General features: G+C 39.9%; 1 protein-coding gene across 2 annotated transcripts in view; it reads right to left on the bottom strand.

Moving 5' to 3' along the window:
- UGT8 (UDP glycosyltransferase 8) overlaps nt 1-20,790 on the bottom strand; it is a 105,009-nt gene that overhangs the window by 58,945 nt on the left and 25,274 nt on the right. The window contains exons 2-3 of one of the 2 annotated variants that reach the window (XM_075860582.1): nt 13,884-13,963; nt 11,074-11,894 (exon numbers count right to left, since the gene is read on the bottom strand). In XM_075860582.1, the coding sequence (XP_075716697.1) occupies nt 11,074-11,892 (819 nt within the window). In that variant the 5' untranslated portion in view covers nt 11,893-11,894; nt 13,884-13,963. The remainder of the gene's footprint in view (nt 1-11,073; nt 11,895-13,883; nt 13,964-20,790) is intronic. The other variant, XM_075860581.1, reaches the window with a different exon arrangement.

Raw genomic sequence — 20,790 nt, 5'->3', positions numbered from 1 at the left:
CGTTGCAATAAAGTTGTGGCAAAGGTATACTCATGTAAACCTGAATGTGACAACAGATTCATTTAGAAAAATAAGTAAGGCCTGATTTGCATCGCGTTTTAGCCCTAAGTTGAGTGTACAACGGGAAAGCTCCCGAGGTCCACGCCTAACGTGTCTATGGGGCTCCATTAGCATGACAGAAGCCAAAAGAGTGGCTTGTATATGTCGGTATAGCTTTTGTTTTGAGGATGGAGTAATGTAGTAGACTACGCTATCAGGGGCGTAGCTAAAGGCTCATGAGCCCTGATGCAAAGGTTCTTCTTGGGCCCCCCCCAAACTTCTCATGGCCAATGGCCTACAGCTTTCAGCTACATCGCTGGGTCTCCTAAGTGACCCAACAATGCAGCACTAGCAGCCAGGGGCGTCACTAAGGTCTTAAAACATCAGGGGAAATATGTGTCTCCCCAAAAAAAATGTGTGCGTGTATGCATATGTGTGTATATATGTGTATGTATATATAGGTGGCATTAGTGTTGCAGGGTGCTGTCGCCATTTTTTATATCTGCTGTATATCTGCAGTCATAGGTGTTCTTGCACCTGCGTATTTTGTATCATTTAGTTGGAATGTGCTGTTCAATTTTTGTTGTGTTTATGGTATCCATATATGTGGGGTTAGTGACTGCCTCCACTTGTTGTTCTTGCACTCCTCCCACTCTGCCCTGGGTGATTTTAATCAGTTCAATGCTGGATCCTACCATCCCCAGGTATATATGTAGGCTTAGTCCCAGTTCTGGGTGTATGTGCAGCGTAGGTTCCCACCTTACAGAGGTCGCCTTGTCGTGGCATGTGGGCTAACACTTTTTGATCAAAATGTGCACTAAGAACCTCCCTATTTGTTGGTAGATTTAGCTTTAGTGCATATCTATTTATATTTAGTGGTTTAGGTGGCATTAGTGTTGCAGGGTGCTGTCGCCATTTTTTATATCTGCTGTATATCTGCAGTCATAGGTGTTCTTGCACCTGCGTATTTTGTATCATTTAGTTGGAATGTGCTGTTCAATTTTTGTTGTGTTTATGGTATCCATATATGTGGAGTTAGTGACTGCCTCCACTTGTTGTTCTTGCACTCCTCCCACTCTGCCCTGGGTGATTTTAATCAGTTCAATGCTGGATCCTACCATCCCCAGGTATATATGTAGGCTTAGTCCCAGTTCTGGGTGTATGTGCAGCGTAGGTTCCCACCTTACAGAGGTCGCCTTGTCGTGGCAGGTGGGCTAACACTTTTTGATCAAAATGTGCACTAAGAACCTCCCTATTTGTAGGTAGATTTAGCTTTAGTGCATATCTATTTATATTTAGTGGTTTAGGTGGCATTAGTGTTGCAGGGTGCTGTCGCAATTTTTTATATCTACTGTATATCTGCAGTCATAGGTGTTCTTGCACCTGCGTATTTTGTATCATTTAGTTGGAATGTGCTGTTCAATTTTTGTTGTGTTTATGGTATCCATATATGTGGGGTTAGTGACTGCCTCCACTTGTTGTTCTTGCACTCCTCCCACTCTGCCCTGGGTGATTTTAATCAGTTCAATGCTGGATCCTACCATCCCCAGGTATATATGTAGGCTTAGTCCCAGTTCTGGGTGTATGTGCAGCGTAGGTTCCCACCTTACAGAGGTCACCTTGTCGTGGCAGGTGGGCTAACACTTTTTGATCAAAATGTGCACTAAGAACCTCCCTATTTGTAGGTAGATTTAGCTTTAGTGCATATCTATTTATATTTAGTGGTTTAGGTGGCATTAGTGTTGCAGGGTGCTGTCGCCATTTTTTATATCTGCTATATATATATATATATATATATATATATATATATATATATATATGAGACAGAATATCTATAGCACTACGACCCTATAGCTATTATTAGGATTACATACAGTGGCTCAGTGGACAGATTCACACATGATAGGATTAGATACAGTGGCTCAGCAGACAGTATCACACATGGTAGGATTACATATAGGGCCCAGCTCGCTGACATTGCGGCTCCAGCGCTGGACCCAGGAAAGGTAAGAATAATAATTGTTTTGCTTTTTTATGTGTTACTAATTATTTTTGTGTTTGTGTTTTATTACAAGTTCGGTTGTTGGACTACTTCAGATTCGAGGACTACGAGGAATAAAATGGTTAATGAGGGTTGTGTGTGGGATTTTTATTTCAATAAAATATATTTTCTATGTCTTTGTATTTTTTTTAAACTTTATTACTACCTCCTTATTAATAGCTGCTGGCTGATTGACAACGTCCATTACTAAAGTGGGCTTAGTGTTAGACATGAAGAGACATAAAAATCCCCCACACAACCCTCCTTAACAATTTTATTGAGAATAAAAAAAAAAAGTCCTCGAATCTGATGTAGTCCAACGACCGAACCTGTAAAAAGAAACAAAGACAAAAAAAAAAAAACATTAGTAAGGGCCTGTTCACATCACTGCAGCTCTTCCATTGAGGGGTTCCGTCTGAGGTTTCCGTCGGGTAACCCCTCAATAGAAAGGCAAACCGAAACCTCAGCTTCCGTTTCCCTCACCATTGATCTCAATAGTGACGGAAAAGTTGCTAAAGGTTTCCGTTGTGGCAGGGTTCTGTTGTTTTGAATTGTCGACTGCGCTATTGATTCCGCCAAAACAACGGAACCTGTTCACAACAGTGACAAACGGAAACCATTAGCAAAGTTTCCGTCACCATTGAGATCAATGGTTATGCAAACGAATGCTAAGGTTTACGTTTGCCTTTCCCTTGAGGGTTAGCCCGATGGAAACCTCAGACGGAACCCCTTAACGGAAGGGCAATGCTGATGTGAACAGGGCCTTAGATACACTGCCCATGTGCAGGTGTGATACTGTTTGTTGGACCCTGTATCTAAGCCTAAGGTGGGCTTAGATACAGAGTCCAGCAGACAGTAATCTTATACAGTATAAAATTACTGTCTGCTGGGCCCCTGTATCTAAGCCTAACACATGGTAGGCTTTAAAGGGGTTGTCCAGTCCCTAAACATTGATGGCCTATCCTCAGGATAGGACATCAATAGCTGATGGGTTGGGGGCTGACCCCTGGGACCCCCGCCAATCAGCTGTTTTTAAGGGGGTGAAGCGCTCGTACAAGCGCTGCTTCCCCTTTATTTCCCTTACTTCCTCACACTGTGAATTGCTGACACGTTCGTGTCAGCGATTCACAGTGTCACAAACTGACCGGAATGAGGGGAAAGTAGCGCTCGTACGAGCACTGCACCCCCTTCAAAAGAGCTAATTGGCGGGGGTGCCAGGAGTTGGAACCCGACCCATCACCTTCAGCAGACAGTAATATTAAACTTACTCTACTTTTCGGCCGCAGCGGAGGTCCTGACTCCATCCAGGGTCGGGATGTTGTGCGCATAGCGTTGTGACGTCAGAACCTCCACTGCGCTTCGGAAAGAGGGGAGCTTCCCCAGGCACAGCACTGCAAGTTGCGCTCTGCCTGTGGAGTTCGTGGGACGTATCCACTATATGCCTATACGGTGGGATACTACACTACCTCCCGTTGGAGGTATATGTTGGGACTTCTCCCAGTGTACACCTCTTTTGCCTTCCTACATTTTTTACATTCTAGAAAATAAGTTTCTGTAAAAGAGATTTCTCTGAAAGGTTAAGACATGACATAGAGGATTAGATGAGTGTGTAGAACATGACACCTGCTTAGATGTTACATCACCAAGTGCAAAGTTAGGGAGGGAACGTCTCTTGGGCATCAGTTAGGGTAGTATCTATGAAAGGCAAGGGGTAAGGTAAGGTTTTTGTTGGCTATATTATGCATAGTGTAATACTGCAATATTTATTTAGTGTAATATAAATAAATGGTTCAAATTATTATTTTTATATTTGAAAATTCACACATGATGACAATTACTGATAATAATATAACAATAGCAAGACTAATGACGATGGTTTAAGACAATGAATGATCTGAGCAAAGTAACTTTTCATGTGTAAAAGAAGAAGTGAATCTTGACCCTTATCACTATTTAGTGTTTTTAAATGTACATATGTCCAAACATTCTATACTGATTAACTTCTTAATATATATTTATTGAATTGAGATGATAACAATCTGCTACCACTAGGGGGAGCTTAGGAGCTTACTGCATACTGTTTTATTATTGGGTTTAATGTATAAACAGTATGCAGTAAGCTCCTGTGCTCCCCCTAGTGGTAGCCTGAATTTTATAATTTAACTGTACATCTATGCGGGGGATTTGGACCACTATATCAGATATAATAAAGCTCTGGCCACTACAAAGATATTTTTAAAAAAATCATCTGCAAGGAATATTGAACCTAAAAACAATATGGTGTTGAAAAGCACATCAGATGGATAACCAATTAGTTGTGTGACAGTAATTGTGGCTGATAGCTTTAGAAACACATGTCCACGAACAGACAAACATCACCAGTTTGAAATATGAAATTCCTGTACGTGATGTTTTTTTAGCATCCATTTAGTCACAAACCCAACAAGAAAGGTTAAAGTTTTGGACCATTAGGTGGCATATACCATATTTTAAAAAAAAAATAATTCCTGCTGCCACTCTGATAGAGGACGTGACCACTCTGGCAGACACTTAGAATGGAATTTTATCTTTCAACTGACAATCCCATCTATGAGAAGGCTTACACAATTACAGTAGAGAACACTTTTTGCAATAGAAAAACAAATCCTAATGAGGAGACAGGTATCTCCGTAGGTGTGTGCAACAATGTAAACCGAGCAATACAAACATTTCCTCTTGGTTCAATCTCCACAAACAATTTACGAACATGTTGGGAAACTAGAAAGACAGGTTGAGGATGTGACATGTTCTCATGTGTCATCTCTTTTCGCTTCATGTGTGGGTGTTATTGTGGTGTCAGAATGATAATAAAAGAGCAGTGATATAAATGTGTTCTGCGGATTTCTTATACAGAGTGGTTTTATATGGGTACAGTTGTTTCTTAAACACATAGATAACTACTGCACCAATATTTCTAATTACATTTACACATTCCAGCACTCCTGGAAACATTGCTCCTTGATAGTACAGGAATGCGGACTGGCACCTGAGGCTTCTGTAATGGAAAAGCACAAACAGTGAATGGTAAATGCCGTACTTTAATGGCTGTTAGAACCATGGTGAATATTATGATCTTATATGTGTGCTTTACGTATGGTGGCTGCCAACTACAACCGACAGTCCTTAAGGCAACTAACTTCCAAAGCTGAAATTCCCTTTCATTTTTGGGATTTTTACACAAGACTACAGGAAATGTAAGGGCCTGTTCACATCAGCATTCTTGTTCCGTTCAACCTTTCCGTCAGAGGAACCGATGAACGCACAGCTGAATGGAAACTATTGCTTCCGTTTGCATTACCATTGATTTCAAACGTAATGCTTTTCAGTGTTTCAGTGTCTCAGTGTGTTTCCGTTCCATAAACAACAAATCAAAGAAGCATTAGCTTGGTATATGAAAATTTGAGCATGGTTTCATCTTATTTGGGTGTTCCTCTATTTATAAATATAGATGAATATAAATTAGAAAGATAGATAGATAGATAGATAGATAGCTAGATAGATAGATAGATAGATAGATAGATAGATAGATAGATAGATAGATAGATAGATAGATAGATAGATAGATAGATAAATAGATAGATAGATAGATAGATCTGTGTAACATGATGTATATCATGATGCTCAAAGAGAAAAGAAAGCGTTGAATGGCAAATTTCACTCTACTGGGTGGGGCGGCAGCACAGAGAACAAATTGCCCATTATTGTATTACTAACAGTCACTGGAATCCTGGTTGTTATTTACGCAGCCTGTATTCTCTCTATTACTACAGCGGATTTGGTTCCATTATAGGATTACTCAAACTCATAATAACAGCTCCATTAGTAGAAATCTAATAGGAAATGTTATAGATTCACCAAAATTCCTCCATTGGGGTTAGCATATTGATGTAAATTTTGCACAAGATTACTGAAAAAAAAATCCTCAGTCTGTAATTGAAATTATACTCTTCTTGATGCCCTGTCATTGTATTTTCATGTTAGAGGCAAATCAATATTCAGAAACAACCTACAAGCGCAAAAGCGCAGGGGACATAGCATCCCAATAGAATATGAAAATAACTACCACGGATAGTAAAAAATATACAACTTTATTAGTACATAACAATACATGGTATTACGATAATAGATACAATAAGAATAAGGCGGATCATATAGCAAGAGGAGTAGCAATAAGGTAAAGATGACAGCATACCATGAGGAACAAAAGAGACAACCAAACTCGAAAAACGTCTCAGGTCGCAGGTGAAACGTGCGTCGAGGCGTCGTTTTGTGACATCTCTTCACGTCCCCTGCTTTCATCATGTCTACAGGTATCGTGTTTCTTTCACCAATTTTATTTGGTATTTATCTGTAAACGTTGGTCTGCATATGCGTTGTGTATCCTAAGCAGATTTTTTGCTACGTATACTTTACAACGGGCAGTATTTCTTTAACGTATATAGTCATATATTTATCCTCTTTGACACTTCACTATACTTGTACTCATGGCATGTTAGTATTGGGACGTTTTTGGAGTTTGGTTGTCTCTTTTGTTCCTCATGGTATGCTGTCATCTTTACCTTATTGCTACTCCTCTTGCTATATGATCCGCCTTATTCTTATTGTATCTATTATCGTAATACCATGTATTGTTATGTACTAATACAGTTGTATATTTTTTACTATCCATGGTAGTTATTTTCATATTCTATTGGGATGCTATGTCCCCTGCGCTTTTGCGCTTGTAGGTTGTTTCTGAGTTTGATTGGGGACACCCCCCCTTTTTTCGCTTTACTCTGTTTTGAGGTTTGCTGTAGGTTTGCAAATCAATATTCACCCAAATATTGTATTTTAATTTGACATTTATTTTTATTATTCAACAGTAAAAACATATGGATATCATATTACCGATATACACATATTTTATATAAAAGTTATAATATGTCCTATGTTATAAGCTACTGCAGTTATAGGAGTATTTGCCCCTCACTGTCACTCCTGTCAAACCTTTAGGCCTCATTTACACGAGCGTATTATACGCGCGTGCGACGCGCGTGCTTTTCACGCGTGTCGTACGCACCTATAATAGTCTATGGGGCTGTTTAGACGATGCGTGAATTTTGCGCTGCGTGAGTGCGTTGCGTAAAACTCACGACATGTTCTATATTCTTGCGTTTTTCACGCAACACGCACCCATTGACTTCAATGGGTGCGTGAAAACAACGCATGCCACACTGACGGTCCTGCGTTGCATGCGCGAAAATCACGCAAGAGCTGTCAAAAGGATGAATGTAAACAGAAAAGCACCACGTGCTTTTCTGGTTACAAACATCCAAACGGAGTGTCAAATTAGAGATGAGCGCACCGAACTTCACCGGGTTCGGCCGAACTCGTTTTAACCGAACCCGGCAAAAAATGTTCGGGTACGCGACGTCAGGAGACAGTCACTGCCCACGGTGCTCAAAGACTTAAACTGTTTCAGCACCATGGACAGTGACTTTCGATCACAATATACATATACGTGTAAAAAAAAACAGAAGTTCTGACTTACCGATAAGTCCCGGCTCCTTCCTCCAGTCCGACCTCCCGGGATGACAATTCAGGCCAAGTGACAGCTGCAGCCAATCACAGGCCAAGCACAGGCTGCAGCCAATCACAGGCTGCAGCGGTCTCATGGCCTGCCGCGTCATCCTGGGAGGTGGGGCCGGATGACAAGAGAGGGACGCGTCACCAAGGCAACGGCCGGGAGACCGGACTGGAGGAAGCAGGCAGTTCATGGTAAGTGTGAACATCTTTTTTTATTCACAGGTTGGTGTATATTGTGCTTGGCATTCACTGTCGAGGGTGCTGAAAGAGTTACTGCCGATCAGTTAGCTCTTTCAGCACCTTGGACAGTGACGGGCGTCGACTACCTCATCTCTATGATGGCGGCTGCGCGAAAATCACGCAGCCGCGCATCATACACGGATGACACACGGAGCTGTCAATTGCCTTTTGCGCACGCAAAACGCAGCGTTTTTTTGCGCGCGCAAAACGCACACGCTCGTGTAAATGAGGCCTAAGTTTGGATTCACACGTGGCGTACTATTTGATGAATTTAGGTTGTAGAATCCGCACCGAACATCCACAACAAAGTGCAGTACAATGTTAGTGAATGTGGTTTTCACAAACCCCCTGCACTCACAGCGAAAAAAATCAGCTGTGTATTCTAGGCGTGCTGCAGATTTTCAAATACGCAGCATGCCCTATCTGTTGCCAATCAGTGCACAGGATATTCACAGCGGATTTCATTCATTGTAATGCAATAAATTAAAATCTGCGGCATACTTGTGCATTAAAATCGACAACGAAATACATTAGTATGTCACTGCCGATTTTTATGCAATGTGTGAACCTAGCCTTAAGCAATATCAAGAAACAGGTGATATTTCAACACATCTTTGCTTGAGACTAGATAACTACCACAAGGGCATATTCACACACAGCTGATTTGTTACCAAAATTTCCACATTAATCTGAATGGAGATTGCAGAAATCTATGTACTCCATTCAGATGTATGGAACATATTTTCAGTTGCAGAAATTCCTGCAAAGAATCTACTTCATGTGAATATACCCTGAAGGTATTAGTTGAGTCTCCAGCAAAGGCTTGTTGCAGTATCACCAATTTCTCAACATTGCTTAAACTTTATTAGCATGAGACAATACAATTAAGTGTTAGCGTTCATTATGGAATATAATTATGACACCAAATGACTCATTTATGTCCTTAGGCCCGTTTATTTCTACAAATTCTCTCCTGGATAGACTTGAATTATATTAATTCAATGGCTATAGAGGTTGCAGCGGTCGCAGTTGTCCCCGGGTCCTCAAGACAGCGGCGCCCATGGCCCCCCGCACCACATCTGTTAACAAAATTACTGGGACGTGTGTAGTTTCCATTGGGTGACACTACAAAAAACTCTGTTACTGCAGTCACTTCTCGAAATACTTATCCTCCTTGTTCCTGAGTCGTTCCTCCTCGTGTTTGGGAGCAGAAATGGATCCTCCCACTAGTTAGTTGCAGGACGTTGCATGGGCATCGCAAACAACATCTTGACACTTATCGACATTAGGACCCAGTGCTGCGCCCAAAGCCGAAGAGGACCTGACACAAGAGAGAGGAAGGGAAATATCGAAAGAAGTTACGGAGTCTGTGCAGGATCCTAGGACGGGACAACAGTATCTTCCAGATGATGAGACTGTCTTATCCCACATCATCGCCATTACTGTTATGACAAGCTATTTCTTTCACATGCGACACCTATGCAGGATTGGTTGTGGAGGGGAGATATATTTCTCCAAGATTCAGTTTCTGCATTAAGTATCAAGCAAGACTTTCTTACCTGCTAGGTATTTAAATAACGGACAAGGTGGATACTTAAGAAAGGTTAGGAGGGCAATTCTTTCTTTACATGGGGGGCACAGAAAGTCTGTTTGTGAGAGAATCAAATGTGAGTAAAAGGTTACTAGAAGTAGTTTTTGAAAGCTGGAAGGGAGAAGCCCTCCAGCTATTAGTAAGTGACACTTATTATATAGCTGCCGGTCAGTCAAAGGGTTTCATTTTGTTGCAATCTTATCAATAAACTTGTCAGCATACACGTATTCTTTGCTGTTGGCCTGGTTTGAATGAAGCAGAAACATGTGCTTTGACCCAAGTAAATTTTACTATACATTATATATATATATATATATATATATATATATATATATATATATACTATACGCCATTGTTTTATGGATATAACATGTCTGTGTGCGTGAGCCTTTAGTCATGTAGTGCATACAAAAATATATACAGGGTGAGATTTTAGTTTTGTCATAGGTGGTGACTGAACTTTTAGCTAGACCTGTGTTCTAATTCCTACCAGGGGTGTCACCCAGTGATCTTCTATAAAGAATGCTTAGTTCAGAGCATACTATTTTGTTTAAATACTATGTGAAAAATTTTGCATTAAATGCATATTTAGAAATATATCAATTACAATTTGGAATATACCAATTTAATAGTAAATTGATATGCAATTACCACACCATAAGGTGAGCATAAACATTGTTCTTTAGAAATAATTAATAATTAAATAAAATGATTTGCAGACATTCCACAATATGCATAATTACAATGTAAAAACAGAGATGACTGTTGGCCTCAGTTTGGGAAATATGAAGGACATGTGTAGGATGTCTTGAACCACAAATGTATTATGTATCAGCCATTCTGAGCCAGTGAATGCCTAATGTGGAGTTTCTCTAGTAGACTAAATAAGTCTAAAGCTGGCCATAAACATGAGGGAAAATACTTCTGAATACCCCAATATCGTCAGGATCAGTCGACTGTCCCCAGGCAGCAGATGTTGGAGAAAAAGCGATCTGTAGGATTTCAACATGCCGATCTTTTCTTTCTGTGATACGTAAGCCACTGCCAGAGGCTCGGCTAAGCTGCATGTTTATGGTGGAGTTATAAGAAATAGTTGTCCACCGAGAGCTACTTTATGTGTAAGGCCAGCTTATTAAGACTACCTACCTGCTTATCAATATTATCAATATTACATGACAGTTTAGTTTATTATAGTTTTGTTTTAGAGAAATCATGCACTGTTTCCCTGGTGAGCTTTTGCTGTGCTTGTGCTTGGACTCAGCATAAAATCAGAGAACATAGAGCTTTCGTGTAATGCATGATGAGTGGAAGCCTGAGACACTGATATGACACGAGGTGGATCTCAGACTACCTTACACGCACTAATGGAGCTATAAAGCAGCTGAGTAGTAAATTCTGAAGAAAATAAACCACATGTAAACCTTATGGGGCAGTGTTTAGTCAACAAATGGAATTATGCTTTAATGTACAGTCTAACATTATTAGGACTGGTAGGAAATATCATTTTCATGCAGGAATTAAAAATACAATGTAGCAGTAATAAACTCAAAACTCTTACCTCTGGTAATGGGTTGGCTGGCTGGGTTAGAATTCCTCCTACATAGACAACATGTGGAAGAGTAGGCCTTGGAAATTCCAGTGCAACATCAGTGCAAAGCAACCAAATAGAGGATCCTTGAATTAGTTCGTACATGGATCTTGCTGGCAAAATGTTGTACTTCCTCATTATTCTATCATATTTTGGTAGGACAATAAAATTGATTCCAAATCGAGAGACTAAATAAACAATTGAGTTTTTAATTCTGTCTAGTAAGTTCATGCGGTCTGTGAGAAGTGAGTTAAATTCTGGGACATATGATAAGGGTGCAGGGGCACCAACCTCAACTGGGAACCAAAGTCCAGTAGAAAACACAGCATATTTAACATCCAAAATATTGGCTATGACAAGTCCACACATTTCATTTGGATCAACAATAACCATGTCATAGTTTTCGTTCTTTAGACGTTGCATTAGGTCTTGGTTACCCACCATAATGTTACAATTACTGGAATAGTGATCAAGAATGTCAAACATTTCTAGTGCTGTGAACTTTCCAGAGAATATATTCTTCATCTTGGACTGCAAAAATTCATCAGATGTGGTACTATTAAAGATTCCTGGATAGCGCTGAATTTGGTAATGACTTGATGGTGGAATCTCCCTTCCTTCCGAAATCAAAAAGGCAGTTTCATGACCTTTGTCATGTAGAGCAGTGGCCACAGTTTTGAATATGTACAGGTGACTTTCAAACATTATTGGCGGGACAATGATAATTTTGGCAGCCTTTGTTATTCCAAGAGTGAGCCACAAGAGTAGAGTAATAGATGCAGGCTTCATGGCTGTTGTCAGAAAAGAGAGATAATTTTGAAGAAAAATTAATAAAATGGAAAGTAAGAAAAAAAGATAAGAAAATATTGTAAGAACAATATTAATAATAATAATAATAATAATAATAATAATAATAATAATAATAATGTAAACTTATTATTGCTTTATCTTTTGTACAGATGGAAGTTTTACAGAGAATTGCTGAGCTTAAATTAGTAAAACACAGTACAGTCAATATACCTAGCGCTAGGAAAATTCTTGTTAATTTATCTTGCAAGAGAAAAAAATTCTTGGTAGTAAACAAAGCTCTGTTCTTTCCACTAGAAGAATATAAAGTACAGCATTGCCTTTTATTTGCACGTCATCATACCCCCCAACATTGGAACCCCAACAGAAATGTTGAAGGACATCATTATAAGTCAATGGAATCCATCAAAATTTGTTGAAATTCATTCAAGAGCAAGTTTGTCATAGCTACAATGAGCAAAATGAAAAATGAACAATGGGGCGCATTAAGTGTATGCCAATATAAAGTATTGGATGTTCTATCTGTTATCTAATTCCTATTCGGTCAGTCATTATACTGGTCAACTGTTTATTCCTTTGTAAGTTTCCTTTCATTTATTCGTCTACACGCAGCTCAAAATCAGGGTTGTAGCTATTAGGGTGCAGAGGTAGCAATGTCCCCCGGTCCATAGTGCCTGACATAGCCCAAAGGTTCCTCAGTCACATAGTGCAACATGTTCCAATTTTCTTGCCATTATAAAGAAACGGAAACTTTAATGAAAATAACTAACACAAGTGTGAACATAGCCATGGGGCATTAAAATAGCGGTTAAGTTAAAGGGCTTGAAGGGGTTGTCCAGAATTAGAAAAAAACATACATGCTTTCTTGCAAAAACAGTGCCACAAATGTTCACTTCAATGGAGCTGAGCTGCAATATCAAACATAACCCATGGCACTGGAAGAAAGTAGCAATATTTTTCTAATCCTGGACAACCCTTTTAAATGTATAAATTCTAAATATAATTTACATAGTAAGATAGAAACAAACAATGTTTATCAATCCAATCAACAATAAATTATTATAAAAACATAAAAAAACTGAAATCTGTATAAAATGACAAAGAGTAACCCAGATTGATCATGGTAAGCATCCAAAATTATACGTAATAGATAAGTTTGCACTAAAAATGTATTAAAAGAGTTACAATTACAATATATACATAAAAGCTAGTGTCGACATAAAGCCTGTTCTTCAAAGTATTGTGGGACAGTGACAGGTAAAGTCATTGAGGGAAGGTACATTTCCCCCAGAATCCTGTTGTATGTGTCTGGGTCTCCAGGGAATGTTTTGTTTCAGGGTATGTTCACACGCTTAGCAAAAAACGTCTGAAAATACGGAGCTGTTTTCAAGGGAAAACATCTCCTGATTTTCAGACGTTTTTTTATTTAAACTCACGTTTTTCGCTGCGTTTTTTTACAGCCGTTTTTGGAGCTGTTTTTCTATGCAGTCAATGAAAATACGGCACCAAAAACGGCTCAAGAAGTGACATGCACTTCTTTTTATGAGGCATTTTTTACGCGGCTGTTTTTCAAAATGGCCGCGTAGAAAAACGCCCCGTCAGAACAGAACGCCGTTTTTCCCATTAACATCAATGGGCAGATATTTGGAGGCGTTCTGCTTCCGATTTTTGGGCCGTTTTTCATCCGTTTACGCCCCGAAAAACAGCCGAAAATAAGCCGTGTGAACATACCCTAAAATGAAAAGACTTCTCAAAGCTGGCTGGTTGGGAAAGGACCTGAAGTTGGACTGGAGAAGCGAAGAGTGGATTGCCAAACCACTAGTCCATCTCTGTCATTAGGATTAGACTGCTGGTCAATTAGCTGCACCTGTAGACTGTGCATAAGAGTCTTGAGGAAATGAGAAAAAATTTGTATGCTTCTGTATATCTAGACGACATTATCATCTTTAGTTATGACTGGGAAAGCCACTTACCAAAAGTACAAGCAGTACTAAATTCCCACAGAGAAGCAGGGTTAAGAGCAAACCCCAAAAAGTGTTCTTTAGGCCTTGATCTAGAGAGGAGAACAAAAAACACGGCGCCACATGGTGCAGGTCACACGGTGTATAGAGAAAGCAGAATAGGTGGTATGAACTCACCTATGACAGTTGTGCTATAGCAGGCACAACACTGGTACACGCAATGGTTATGTGATGCAGCTGCAGCTAGGTTCAAAAGCTAATCCGCTGGAAAGGAGATCGCTTAAAGTAACAGATAAAGGAATAGAAAAAATTGGAACCACAATAAAGCGCTGCTAACATCAGGATGGAGTAGTGGAGAATTTCTGTTTAAAAATCCATTTATTGATAAGGACTACGCGTTTCAACGCCGCACCCGCGTCTTCATCATGTCAACATAGCAACACCAATCGGCTGTCAGCCGAACTATGGTGGCTCATGAGGAAGGAGATGCAGAGACTGAAGGAAACGGCGTTCGTGCATTCCTATCAGCATCGGAAACAGAGCAACATCAGGTAAGTAAACACACTTAGATGTAGCAGAGAGCAGATTGTGAGACCTACTGGGTGTGGTGAGAGCAATTAAAACGGAGTAGCCGTAAGGAGTGGGTAATACAACCAACTGCCCTTGACTGACACTCTTTTAACTATGGTTTGATTACTTTTAATACTTCTTATCATCTTTTTAATTTTTGATCGGTAAATTGCATTTGCTATGTGTGAATCCAAATGTCTTTTGATTCCAGTTGTAATAATCAATTATTCCATCGGTCATGTTTTACTATTTTGGTTGTATTACCCAATCCTTACGGCTACTCTGTTTCTATCTATCTATCTATCTCTCATTTATATTGATATATAGTACAGTTTTAGGCTGGGGCTACACGACGACTTTGGCCGTGACACAGGTCGCACGGCCAAAGATTACTATGTTCCACAGCCTACATGTTAAGTATTGACAGTGAATGTGGGTGCAGTTATTTTACTTGCGATGTAGGCTACTGGACAAAGCGATTTTTGGCCATGGGACCTGTGTCGTGGACAAAGTCGTTGTGTAGCTCCAGCCTATAACTCTACTATATATCAATATAAATAAGGTAGATAGATAGAGGGGGCAAGCAAAGGGCCATGTGGCCGGCACCCTGATGGCAGTACCACTAGTACTGCCCTGATGGCGGCCCTGGTTTCAGGTTGGTTAAAGACCACTCTCCGCTTACATGCATGTGTCAAGCTAAAGAGAGAAACACAAGAGTCACACGGTGGTTTCTTACTTTACAAAAATTCAAACTTAGTGTGGAACAAAGAGCAGGAAAGCTGCAGGGTAATGCTGCCACTTTGTCAAGAGCACACTGCCTTGTAGCTAAATGTGTCCGACCCCACAGGCTCGAACAGAGGGGGAGGGTATGTGAGACAGTGACATGTAAAGTCATTGAGGGAAGGTTCCCCTTGAATCCTGTTCTATGTGTCTGGGTCCCCAGGGAATGTTTAGTTTAAAATTTGCTGTGTTACTTTCTCTGGCTCGCTTGCCTCGCTCCACGGACGCTAAACTCCTCACATTATTCACAAACGATCAGTGGTTTGAAAAATGAATACAAGCATTGGATGGGCGTATATATATATATTATAACATGGCATATACGCCAATACTTTTAAAATTCCAGCGTGACTAACGACCAGCTTTAAATAGAACTAAGAACGCTGGCAACATCAAACCAATTGCAACATATTGCACCAACAATGTTGGCTTCATCGGGGGGCTGTCATACTTGATAGAAAAGTCAATTTATGTTGTGGGAATACAGCATGTTATGGTTATAGCAACTAACACTATAGCAGAAGCATCTTATCACTGTAGTATGCATTTCTTATGATTTACCTTGTTTCCATCTTCATACAAGTTCAGCTTATTTGCCAGCTTGTGCAATAATATCTTGCCTTGATGATTTAGTCAGACTGTTTTACTGAAATCCAGCCACAAGCAGGCAATTGTACATAATCTGTAGTGTGGAGATGGTCTCCACCAGCAGATTTCTGCTGGTAAGCAAGCGCCGATCGATGTTATCGCACGTCAGTCAGCACTCGTTTAGCTCCATTTACATGGAGCAATCATTGTACTGTATGGGGACAAATGAGATCATATGACCCCGGACAATTAGTATAAATGTCGGTAGCAGATCCCTGTTTACAAGGGGAGATGTGCTGCTGGCAACAATGATTTTCCGTGCCCCGTAAAAGATGCGATCAGCCGACATAGGAGCGTTTGTTCATTTGTCGTCTTATCAATGTGCCCATTTACACTGGCTGATGATCGGAAATGAGTGTTCCGTTTCCCCGATCGGCTCATGAAGAAGGGCCTTTAAACTGCTACTGGTTGTTTGGGGGAGCCCATCACAGACTGATAAAAAGTCTCTGAGGGAAGAGTGTCCCCCTTTAGCTAGCCAGAGATAATAGCTTCTGTTATGTTAACTCTCTTGGCACTAATGCTTCTGACATGCTTCTGGTTATGGAATGTAAGTTGTAAAGACTTAAACACAGTATTGGTGGTCAGTGACTTAATGGGAAAAAACGCAGAACTAATGGCAGAACAGTTCTTCAGTTAACTCATTGGTTTCAGGGGTTAATACTAGATACAGCAGCACTGAGCTGTCACCGATCACATCTAAGTTCATAAATTAGATGTGATCGATAACAGGTGGACACTGAACCTGTCAGTTCCGATGACCTGACGAATACAGGTTTCAATGCTAGATACAGCTGCTCTGTATGCAGGATACAAAGCAGCTGTATACTCAAAAAGTAAAAATAATTTTTAATAAAAAGTCATTAGAAAGTTGCACCAAACACATTGACACATATTTTTATTTAAAAAATAAAAAAGAAGAAGCTTTCAAAGGTGGACATGGCCTTTAAGATGAGTTATGTAGGGAATGTGCAATATCACCAGATCATATCCCCCGGTTTTAGCGTACAACCGGGCCCAGGTATGTAATAGCTGAAAATATTTTTATGCTTCATTAGTTTTTTATAATTTGGCTTCAATTGTACAATTATTGTCCTCCACATATTAAAAAATTTTACTGAAGTGACCTTTCCCAGGAAAATAAAATGTAAAAAGACTGCTCGGCATATGGACAGCATGGGGCACACTTATTAAACAAAATCCCTTTTGTCAGCAGTTTTTGTCAACAGAATTGGGTAACTTGTTACATGATATGAACCAATTGATAAAAATGCTGCATAGTAATGCAGCTGGTGTCACACTGCGGCGTGTGGCTATTCCGCAATTAGCCTGCAGCTAATCCGACTTCACAGCAAGTCCTGGATGACAGTATCAAGGCTAACCTAAACTAATTCATTGATAGCATAAATCCCTCAACTACCTACAACGTCACGACATGCGTTTCGCGGAGTGAATCTCGGCTTCTTCTAGGCTAGATTTAATCCGACTTCGCTGTGAAGTCGGATTAGCTACAGTCTAATAGCAGAACCGCCACACGCCGCACTGTAACACCACCAAACTCAATCCGTCCTGTTTGACAGATCTGTTAACTGCAGCCGCCTCTGCTTAAGCGGCACCTGACACTTCATAATACATGTTACTGCGATCCCGTGAATCACAATTAATACGGGGTATGTTGAGTTAATGCCTTCTCTCTGGCGATCTATATGAATTATAGCACTGTATTGAATGCCAATATCTTAACATCACACTAACAAATGATGCTGATATATCAATGTAAAGAGAGGTAATTAATATCTAGACGAGTTAACTACAGTCAAAATTCACTCTGCTTTGCATCTAGATTTGGCAAGTAATAACCAGCTAACTAATTATGTGTGAAAAATAAAACACCATTTGAAGCCTTAACATTAGATTGGTTTATAACTGGGGACATCCAATTTACCAATCCTGATGGTAACAACATTACCCAACCTCTACCCACATTTTAATATATGTGTATGCTCTTAAATATATTTAATAAAAGTGAATTTTTATTTGTTACACCAATTTTCCGCTTCTCCCCATTTCCCTTTGGACTCAATACAATTTATTGGTGGTGTACACCTTGTGTAACAGTTTACAACATAACTATTGCAAGTATCTTTATTATACTAATCTAATAGTACACCTCACATAGATCAATTTTGTAATATACTTTCTGTTAAAATTGACTTGATTTATCCAAGCAAATTTTGTGTAAAATTACTGCCACTAGGCATCTCCCTTCCTGTAATCTGCTGTCCACAGCCTGTTGTCAAGCAAAGTCTGCCCTTGGTTAGGCTAAGTTTACACTACCATTAGTATACGTTTACGTCTCTTCCATCAGAAGAGAGGTAAAAAAAAATTACGGAAATTTTTTTTCTCCAGACTGCACTTTTGCTTCCGTCAAAACAGAACCGTTGCTTTCCGTTTAATCTTTTGATCCTCTCTTCCTCTGACAGAAGAGAGGTAAACATATACTAATGGTAGTGTGAAGGAAGCCTTACAAATGGGCTGCAGAAGATGGGGGTGTGTCTCTTCATTGTCTTGCTATACAAGTCATGAAGAAGGGACAGAGAGCAGGAGCAGAGTGAAAAAGACACAGATAGATGCTGCAGCAGCTTCCTGGTAAGTTATATCTCACCACATTTCTGGATTCTCAGCTACACTGGTCTGTACTTCTGTATAATCTGCTCCATTCTGCTGCAGTTTCTATATATGTGATAAAGATAAGAGAGCAGGATTCTCCTCTGTGTCCAGTGCATAGAAGACATGATAGCCGTCAGGCTCTGTCGAGTAGCAAAACTGCTAAAAAATGACATCTACTAATCATACAGTATACTAGCCAAAAATAGTTTAACCAGTTCAGGAGACGGGCTATTTTGAGCCTTCAGGGCCAGACACCGTTTAGTCATTTTTAGCACGCGTTAGTTAAATGGCTATAACTTTTTTATTTGTTGGGCTAGCGACGTGATTTTTGCAATATTTTTTCCATAGACAATGTAGGTTTCTTTTTTTTTATCATTTTATACACATCCTTTTTGCTATTTTAGAATTGTTATTCTTAAAGTTTAAAAATAATAGTAAAAAAATAAGCTTTTTTACTTTTCAGCTATTTTTTTTTGGTAATAACATACACTACCGTTCAAAAGTTTAGGGTCACTGAGAAATGTCCTTATTTTTGCAAGAAAAGCACAGTTTTTTTCAATGAAGATAACATTAAATTAATCAGAAATACAGTCTATACATTGTTAATGTGCTAAATGACTATTCTAGCTGCAAACGTCTGGTTTTTAATGCAATATCTACATAGGTGTATAGAGGCCCATTTCCAGCAACTATCACTCCAGTGTTCTAATGGTACATTGTGTTTGCTAACTTTGTTAGAAGACTAATGGATGATTAGAAAACACTTGAAAACCCTTGTGCAATTATGTTAGCACCGCTGTAAACAGTTTTGCTGTTTAGAGGAGCTATAAAACTGACCTTCCTTTGAGCTAGTTGAGAATCTGGAGCATTACATTTGTGGGTTTGATTAAACTCTGAAAAATCGCTAGAAAAAGAGAGCTTTCATGTGAAACTCGACAGTCTATTCTTTTTCTTAGAAATGAAGGCTATTCCATGCGAGAAATTGCCAAGAAACTGAAGATTTCCTACAACGGTGTGTACTACTCCCTTCAGAGGACAGCACAAACAGGCTCTAACCAGAGTAGAAAGAGAAGTGGGAGGCCCCGCTGCACAACTGAGCAACAAGACAAGTACATTAGAGTCTCTAGTTTGAGAAATAGATGCCTCACAGGTCCTCAACTGGCAGCTTCATAGTACCCGCAAAACGCCAGTGTCAACGTCTACAGTGAAGAGGTGACTCCGGGATGCTGGCCTTCAGGGCTGAGTGGCAAAGAAAAAGCCATATCTGAGCCTGTCTAATAAAAGGAAAAGATTAATATGGGCAAAAGCACACAGACATTGGACAGAGGAAGATTGGAAAAAAGTGTTATGGACAGACGAATCGAAGTTTGAGGTGTTTGGATCACACAGAAGAAAATTTGTGAGACACAGAACAACTGAAAAGATGCTGGAAGAGTGCCTGACGCCATCTGTCAAGCATGGTGGAGGTAATGTGATGGTCTGGGGTTGCTTTGGTGCTGGTAAAGTGGGAGATTTGTACAAGGTAAAAGGGATTTTGAATAAGGAAGGCTATCACTCCATTTTGCAACGCCATGCCATACCCTGTGGACAGCGCTTGATTGGAGCCAATTTCATCCTACAACAGGACAATGACCCAAAGCACACCTCCACATTATGCAAGAACTATTTAGGTAAGAAGCAGGCAGCTGGTATTCTATCTGTAATGGAGTGGCCAGCGCAGTCACCAGATCTCAACCCCATAGAGCTGTTGTGGGAGCAGCTTGACCGTATGGTACGCAAGAAGTGCCCATCATGCCAATCCAACTTGTGGGAGAGGCTTCCGGAAGCATGGGGTGAAATTTCTCCAGATTACCTCCGAAAATTAACAGCTAGAATGCCAAAGGTCTGCAATGCTGTAATTGCTGCAAATGGAGCATTCTTTGACGAAAGCAAAGTTTGAAGGAGAAAATTATTATTTCAAATAAAAATCATTATTTCTAACCTTGTTAATGTCTTGACTACATTTTCTACTCATTTTGCAACTCATTTGATAAATATAAGTGTGAGTTTTCATGGAAAACACAAAATTGTCTGGGTGACCCCAAACTTTTGAACGGTAGTGTAGTTCTACCCTAAAATAGACCTTTTATTTGTGATCGTCATTGTCTACCATAAATGTTAATATATTACATGTCTATATTAGGGTAATTGGGTCCGGGCTAGCGTTACGACAATGATTGGCGTGGGAATTTTTTTTTTTGGGGTGGGTATTTTA

This window comes from Rhinoderma darwinii, chromosome 1 (genome assembly GCF_050947455.1).
Source record: "Rhinoderma darwinii isolate aRhiDar2 chromosome 1, aRhiDar2.hap1, whole genome shotgun sequence".
Lineage (NCBI taxonomy): Eukaryota > Metazoa > Chordata > Amphibia > Anura > Rhinodermatidae > Rhinoderma > Rhinoderma darwinii.
This window is presented reverse-complemented; position numbering and strand designations above follow the sequence as displayed.